Source organism: Helobdella robusta (assembly GCF_000326865.2).
Source record: "Helobdella robusta unplaced genomic scaffold HELROscaffold_3, whole genome shotgun sequence".
NCBI classification, from domain to species: domain Eukaryota; kingdom Metazoa; phylum Annelida; class Clitellata; order Rhynchobdellida; family Glossiphoniidae; genus Helobdella; species Helobdella robusta.
Window position 1 is genome coordinate 8,333,171 of NW_008704501.1, and position 8,660 is coordinate 8,341,830.

At 39.2% G+C, this 8,660-nt stretch overlaps 1 protein-coding gene across 1 annotated transcript; it reads left to right on the forward strand.

The window, feature by feature from the left end:
• Positions 1-446: 446 nt before the first annotated feature.
• HELRODRAFT_155850 (hypothetical protein) lies at positions 447-8,440 on the forward strand (the record flags this gene model as incomplete). Its single annotated transcript, XM_009021790.1, has 22 exons — positions 447-798; positions 968-1,177; positions 1,338-1,594; positions 1,691-1,808; positions 1,922-2,040; positions 2,150-2,341; positions 2,471-2,606; positions 2,740-2,802; positions 2,908-2,942; positions 3,099-3,191; positions 3,519-3,584; positions 3,805-3,893; positions 4,071-4,146; positions 4,352-4,455; positions 4,689-4,842; positions 5,303-5,412; positions 5,613-5,734; positions 5,957-6,035; positions 6,352-6,610; positions 7,363-7,488; positions 7,720-7,871; positions 8,170-8,440. 22 exons carry the CDS (start codon positions 447-449, stop codon positions 8,438-8,440), a joined length of 3,183 nt encoding a protein of 1,060 aa, XP_009020038.1.
• Between the last annotated feature and the right edge of the window lie 220 nt (positions 8,441-8,660).

Genomic DNA, 8,660 nt, shown 5'->3' on the forward strand with positions numbered 1-8,660 from the left:
TTTTTACACGGTTTGACTTGTGATGTTGTTAGTCCTGTGAATCTTGTTATTTATTAGGTTTAAGGAGCAATTATTTATTTGAAAAAAAAATCCTTACAAATTTCTTGCCTGACTAAACAAACCATTTCATTTCATGTCATTTTCATGTCAAATTATTAAACTTCAAACCAAATGTCAACCTTCTTCTCCTTTCCTACCTCATTCATTGCTGTCAGACATTTTAAAATTTAAAATTTTAAATAGATAAATTAATTAATTTTTGTTAAAAATTTGCGAATAATATTGACAAAAGAATAAGTGATGATTAACATTGTTTTGTTTCTTATCAATGTAAAAGTAATAGATTAGTTAGTTATTGGTTAGATTTTCATCACTTCATCATCCTTATTTGAATTTCTAAGTAAATTAGGATTTAACCTTAAAAAATAAACTTGGAAGACTCAGAGATGGCTCCTCGACCCAGTTCAGGAGAACTGTGGGGCCATCATTTAATGCCGGCGGAAGTGGAAGTTTTGTTTTTCATGCCAAACGGGATGTTCATTTCAATGAGAGCAAACAGGGATGCGTCGCTGCAGACAATAAAATCAAATCTTTGGAAAGAGGTCAAAATGTACCCCCTGTATAAAAAATTAATGGAGCCCCAGTGTTATGTTCTAGTTGGCGTCACTCAGGATGCTGAGAGGGAAGAATTTTATGACGAAACGAGAAGACTTTGTGATCTTCGACTCTTCCAACCGATGTTCAAACTCATAGAACCAGCTGGAAATAAGGAAGAGAAAATTCTGAATGCCAAATTAAGTGAGATTTATGATAATTTGTCATTTATAGATCTGTATTTTTATTAAAATTAATTAATCCAAATAAATCATGTACTTATGCTAATGAATAATATATTTTTATTTATAAATATTTTCATTATTTACATGTTTGTATATCAACTTCCGAAATTAATATCGCCCACTCTTAGATTTCCTAATCGGTGTATCCATAAATGAGATAAACGACTCGAAAGACCTTGAACTCTTGAACTTTCGAAGGTCAATAATGCAGCACTGTAAAAGTGTGATAGAGGAGAGAGACAGCAAGGGCATAGAAGCCCTGGCCCTCTATCACTACCCCCCTAATATCAATCCTACTTTGCAGTTGCCAGCATTTTTGCTGGATGTCGTTAAGAGAGGTTGGTGGGTGCCTTTGTTTCTTTTTTGTTTATTTGTACATGTGTATTGGATATTTGTATGCGTATGCTGGATTGCTCTCTCATTCACTCTCTCTTTTTCTTCCTCTCTCTCTTTCTCTCTCTCTCTCTCTCTCTCACCCACACCAATTTTTTTTTTCAGACCTGGGAAGAATCATAGTGACGGTATGGGTGGATGTCCACCTATCGAAGAGTCGGAGCAAGACGACCATAAAAGTTCACTATGACTCTCCAGTGATGTCGGTAATTAGTGAGACGGTTAGGCGGAAAGTGAAGTTGGAGAAAGTTTTGCCTGAAGATATGGAGTCTGTGATAAGTAGTCGAGCTGCCAACTCTCTGCTTAAAGTTTGTGGGTGTGATGAGTATCTTCTCGGGAATTATCCTATCTGTCAGTATGCAGTTAGTACAGTAACTATGATAATAATAATTATTATTATTATTATAATACAAATAATAATAATAATACAAATTAATAATAATATAATTTCTGAGCAGTATGTCAGACAAACTCTATCAACACATTCAATCCCTGAATTAATGTTGGTTGACAAGAAATCAGTGTACAGCACATTAACTAGGCATGTTGTCAACATGCCTTCTTACATACAAAAAGGTATTTGTGCGGGTGTGTGCGTGTGCGTGCGTGTGTGTATGTCTGTGTGTCTGTGTGATGTGTCTATATCTATATTGTAATTAAAGATACATACGTGTATGACAATAAAAAAGGATTAAGTCAGATGGAATCATTGAAAAACCAGCAGCCCGTTTCCTCATGGTCACTCAACAAAAAGTTCAAAGTCAAGGTCAATCATATGACCTTTGTAAACGCCAAAGAGAAAGGAGAGGTTTGTAGATCCGTGGGGGAGAAGATAATGAGTGGTCAGTGTGTGATTGAATGATCGTTATTGTCGTCCACATCATCATCGTCATCATCATCCACGCCATCATGGGCAGTACTTCATAAGGGCAGGCCTCTACCACGGCTCAGAGGCCCTGTGTGAAGTTCGAAGTACCCAACCGGTCGAGTCGTCAGAACCGAAGTGGAAGGAGTGGCTGGAGTTTGACGCCCTGCTGTGTGATCTTCCAAGATCGGCCAGACTGTGTCTGTCGCTATGTTGTAGTATCAGTAAGAAGCAGAAGAAAAAGGTGTGTGCTTGTTTGTTTGTTTGTGTGTCTGTGTGTGTATGTGTGTGTGCGTGCGTGTGTGTGTGTGTGTGTGTGTGTGTAATAATTAACAATTATACTAATAAAATGAAATAAATAATTACGACGCAGATGGTGTACGCTGTCTTCTGGTGCAATGTGAACCTCTTCGACTTCAACAAACAGTTCATGCAGGGTAATATGAACATTTGCATGTGGTCTCTGCCCCCTAGCCATGAAGAACTACTCTACCCTTTGGGCACTTCTGGTCGGTTGGCTGGTTGGTTGGTTGGTTGGTTGTCTGGTAGGTTGGTTGGCTGGTTGATACATTAAATAACTTAATTATCATGTTGATTGTCATTGGCATTCCATTATTATGGTTTTTATATTTTAAATCAAAGGTTCCAACCCATCTCTGGATTGTCCCCGGATCGAGATCGAGTTTGAAAAATTAGTGAAAAGTAGTCAGAGGTTGGTTTTTCCGGAGGAGGAGGAGTTACTGAAGCGAGCCAAAGAATTGAATATTGACGGTAGCAGTCATGACGGAAGGAAGACGAACGTTAATATAGTCCCTGACCTTGTGAGTTTTTTGCTCATTGGTCATGTTTGGAATGATGATGACGATGACGACGAAGACGATGATGATGATGAAGATAACGATGATGATGATGACGACGAAGATGATGATGATGATGATGACGATGATGAAGATGACGATATACGACTAATCAACAATGAAGCCGAAATATTTTTACCCTAGAATTCGGTGAAGGCAATAAAGAGCATCATCAGGAAGGACATTTTGTCTGAACTGACAGAGCAAGAGAAAGAATTACTATGGGACCTTAGGCGAGTAAATGAACGAACGAACGAATGAATGGATAAATGAGTCGATGAATGAATGAATGAATAAATGAATGAATGAATGAATGAATGTAAGAATGAATGTATGAATGAATGAATGAATGAATGAATGAATGAGTATGTGAGAGACCAAATTAATAGTATTTCATCTCCATTTTAATTCCGGTAGCTCGACGAACGATCGATTGTATGAACGAACGAACGAACAAACGAACGAATGATTGAATGAATGGATGAATAATTAGTGAATGAATGAATGAATGAATGAACGAATCAATCAATCAATCGATTTCTCTACAGAGGATACTGCCAAAAGATTCCTCACTCCTTGCCAAAACTCTTGCAGGCCGTCAAATGGAGTTGTAAGGATGACGTGGCTATTGTGAGTGATGATGATGATGATGATGTTGACGATGATGATGATAGTGGTGATGATGATCATGATACTAATAATGGTGATTGTCCAGTGTATCTTATTTTTCTAGCCACACCACCATCACAATCATCACCACCATCACCACCACCATCATCATCATCATCATCATTACTATCATCATCATCATCATCATCACCACCACGTTCTTCATCATCATCATCATCAGACTCACTCTATGTTGACGTCATGGCCACCAATAAAGGTTGAGACTGCCCTGGAACTGCTCTATTGGACGTATTCGGATTTTGAAGTCAGGTTAGATTGTTGATTGGCTGATTGATTGATAGGTTGGTTGATTGATTGATTGGTTGGTTGATTGATTGGTTGGTTGGTTGATTGGTTGGTTGATTGGCTAATTGATTGATTGGTTGGTTGTTTGATTGATTGATTAGTTAATTGGTTGGTTGATTGATTGATTGATTGATTTTGCAGAAATCTTGCAATAAAATGCTTGGAAGACAGATTAACTGATTGCCAATTATCGTATTTTCTTTTGCAACTTGTTCACGTAAGTTGAAGGATTGATCAATCAACCGGTCATTCATTCATTCATTCATTCATTCGTTCATTCATTCGTTCATTCATTCATTCATTCATCCATCCATCTATCTATTCGTTCATTCATTCATCCATTTATTCATTCATTCATCCATCCATCCATTCATTCTTTCATTCATTCATTCGTTTATTCATTTAATCATTCACTCACTCAGGTCTTAGAATTCGAGCAAGTTATGGACAACGGCTTGGTCAGATTCCTACTAAGTAGAGCTCTGACCAATAAGAGGATTGGCCAAGCATTTTATTGGTATCTCAAGTTAGTTATGATGATGATGATGATGATGATGATGATGGTGATGATTGCGATTGTGATGATGGTGGTGACCACGACGATTATCGTAATTATGAAACAATTACTTCGTAATTATCACTATAAGTTTAATTACGCCTCACAAACACTCTGGCGAACAAATGAATGAATGAATAAATGGATGGATGGATGGATGAGTGAACGAATGAATGAATGAACGACTGAATGAATGAACATAGAGCCAGCATGCAGCACAGTTCAAAGCACCTGTATTATGCACTTGTTATGGAAGCCTATCTGAGATGCTGTAGTAATTTTGTGGACATCTTGAAGCAAGTTGAAGCCGTTGAGAAGCTGACCAAGTTGTCTGAGAAGTTGAAGACTGAGAAAGAAGTTTGTGTTTTTTATTTGTTTGTGTGTGTGTGTATTTGTTTGTTTGTTTGTGTTGTTTGTTTGTGTGTGTATTTGTTTGTTTGTTTGTGTTGTTTGTTTGTTTGTTTGTTTGTGTGTTTGTTTGTGTTGTTTGTGTTTTGTATATAGTCGATTGATTGATTCATTTATTCTTTCGTTCATTCATTGCTGGCTGACTGATAGATAGATACACAGATAGATGGCTAGATAAAATGATAGGTAGATAGATAGATAGTAGATAGATTAATGGATGAATGGATGGATGGATGGATGGATGGATAGATGGATGGATGGGTGGATGGATAGATAGATAGATAGATAGATAGATTTATTCTTTCATTCATTCATTCATTCATTCATTCATTCATTCGTTCATTCATTCATTCGTTCATTCATTCATTCATTCATTCATTCATTCATTCATTCGTTCATTGACCGACAGGACTTGCAGGTAAAGAGTTTACAGACGCAGCTGCAATCCTCGGACTACATTGAGGTCCTCAGCAACTTCACCTCGCCACTCAACTGTAGCTACAAACTCGGAGAGCTCATGTGGGTTGCTGATAACTATGATGATGTCTGTGATGACGATGGTGATGGTGTCTGTGATGGTGATGGTGTCTGTGATGATGGTGATGAAAAGAATGATGATGACGATGTGATTGGTTTGTTACAATCATCCTATTTTTCATCATCGTCGTCCTCATCATTCTTTTCCACCATACTAGTCATCATCACAATCATCATCACAGAGTCAGCCAATGTGATGTCAAGGCCTCGAAGAAGCGCCCTCTCTTGCTGACGTGGAAGAACCCTGACCCCATGGCTCAAGGGACCTTCCAAGATTTTCAAATCATCTTCAAGATGGGTGACGGTTGGTTATGATGATGATGTTGCTGTTGATGATGATGTTGGTGATGATGATGATGTTTATGATGATGTTGCTGTTGATGATGTTGACGATGATGTTGTGGCTGATGATGATGATGTTGATGATGATGATAATGTTGATGATGATGTTGTGGTTGATGATGATGTTACATCTTCGTCTTCGTCATCATCATCCTCCTCCTCCTCATCATCATCATCGTTACAGATCTGAGGCAGGACATGTTGACCCTGCAGGTTTTTGCACTGATGGATAGTATTTGGCAGCAGGAGGGTCTCGATATGAGGTAATGATGATTTACTCACTCACTCACTCACTCACTCACTCACTCACTCACTCACTCACTCACTCACTCACACACTCACACACTCACATATATACACACGTAAGTACTCGCTAATTTAATTTCTTCATTCGTTTTCTCAGATAATTCCCAAAAACATTTGGACAGTAAATTACGCAATTCATTTATTCATTCATTCGTTCATTCGTTCGTTCATTCGTTCGTTCATTCATTCATTCGTTCGTTCGTTCATTCGTTTGTTCATTCATTCATTATTTCATTCATTCATTCATTCATTCATTCACACACACGCACACAGATTGACTCCGTACGGCTGCTTAGCGACGGGATTGAACGCCGGATTGATAGAGGTAGTGCGCAAAAGTCGCACAGTCATGCAGATACTGAACAAGGATTTCCGCTGCTCCCAGCTGCATAACTGGATCAGAGAAAAAAACAAAATCCTGATTACCACTACCACTACCGCTGATGCCGCCGCTGCTGCTACTTCTGCTACTACCATTACTACTTATAACGCTAATTACACTGCTACTATTAGTACTACTACCTCTAGTAATGTTATTGCTAACACTAATAACGCTGATATTAATAGCTATTACTCCGGCTCTACTGCTCTTAACAAAAGTAGAACTCCTTCCCTAACCAGCTCTGTCACTCCAGTTGCTAATTATGATTTTATGTTTGATGCTTCTACTGCTACTACTGCTGCTGCTGCTGCTGCTGTTGCTACTACTGCTGCTGCTGTTACTAATACCAATGTTAATAACAACGATGTTGGGAGTGCTATTAATGATGATAAATACGACGACGACAATGATACTACAAGTCCAAATACTGCTGCTGATGCCTATGCGTTTGTCGCTGGTAGTGGCATCGGCGGCTGTAGTAACAGCAGGAGTGGTAGTATTAGCAGTAGCAGTAGATTTAGGTGCGGTAGCATTTCATCTGCTGCTCTTGTTAGACTACACAGTACTAGTAGTAGTATCAGTGGTGGTGGTGGTGGTGGTGGTGGTGGTGGTGGTGGTGGTGGTGGTGGTGGTGGTGGTGGTGGTGGTGGTGGTGGTGTTGGAAATGGTAAAGATGACATTGGGTTAGTGTGTGATGATGTGTGTGTGGGTGGAGTTTGGCGATGGTAGGCTGTGGTGAAGATGATGACAATGATTATTATTTCTTAGTTTCTTAATTTTTAAACACTCCAAAGCATAGATTTTCGCCTATTCCAAAATTTTTCGTAACTCCCTAACTTCCTTAACTCTCCTCCAGCAGTCCGCCAATCCTAAGCAGCGCCAGCATCGGCAGTCCCCAAGAGAGATGTGCGTATCAAGAGGCCATAGATACATTCACTCGATCGTGTGCTGGGTACTGCGTGGCCACTTTTGTCCTTGGTGTCGGCGATAGACATCCATCTAATATCATGGTCACGGAAAGTGGGCAGGTTAGGGTCAAGGAGTTCATTTGTTTACTCTTTCCTTGTTTCCTTCCTTCCTTCAGTGATTCATTCATTTATTCACTCATTCATTCTTTCGTTCATTCATTCATTCATTCATTCGTTTATTCATTCATTCATTTATTCATTCGTTCATTCGTTTATTCATTCATTCATTCATTCATTCATTCATTCATTCGTTCGTTCATTAACTATCGTGACGTCATAACTACGTCATAGGTTTTCCACATTGACTTCGGACATTTCTTAGACCATAGGAAGAAAAAATTTGGCATAAATAGAGAGAGGGTCCCTTTTGTCCTGACTGAAGATTTCATGCGAGTAATCGCCAGGGGGCAGGACAACCCAGAGAAGAGTGCCGAGTTTTCCAAGTTGGTGATGACGGTGGTGTGATGAGATGGGGTTGGTGATAGTTTTGATGGAAATGGTGATGTTTACCACCACCATCTTTCTCACTCACCATCGTCATTAGCATCTATCCGACAATCGGTACTTACACACACACACACACACACACACACACACACACACACACACACACACACACACTCACACACACACACACGCACACACACAAACTAACGCACCCAATAATTGATACTTACACTTACAAACACACACACACACAGAGACACACACAAACATACACAAACAAACAAACACCTACAGTTTCATGGAACTATGCGGCAAATCCTTCTTGAGCCTACGCAAACACTCGAACCTCATTATAAGCCTCTTCGCTATGATGATTCTATCTGGTATTCCGGAACTGCAGACGACTGAGGATCTAAATTACCTCAGGAACACCTTGAAAGTTGGGGATATCGATTCCATGGCTTTGGTGTATTTCCAGGACAGATTCAATGATGCCTATGGCGGAAGTTGGACAACCAAGGTGGATTGGTTTTTCCACTGGGTTAAAAATAACAATAGAGTGTGAGGTTCTGTGTATGTGTGTGTGTTTGTGTGTGTGTTGTGTGGCGTTTTTGTCGTGTTGTACGTGTGTGTGTGTCTGTGTGTGTGTGTGTGTGTGTGTGTGTGTGTGTGTGTGTGTGTGTGTGTGTGTGTGTGTGTGTGTGTGTGTGTGAGTAAATCTGTATCAGATTGGAGTTTATATACATATATATATATATATATATATATATATATATATATATATG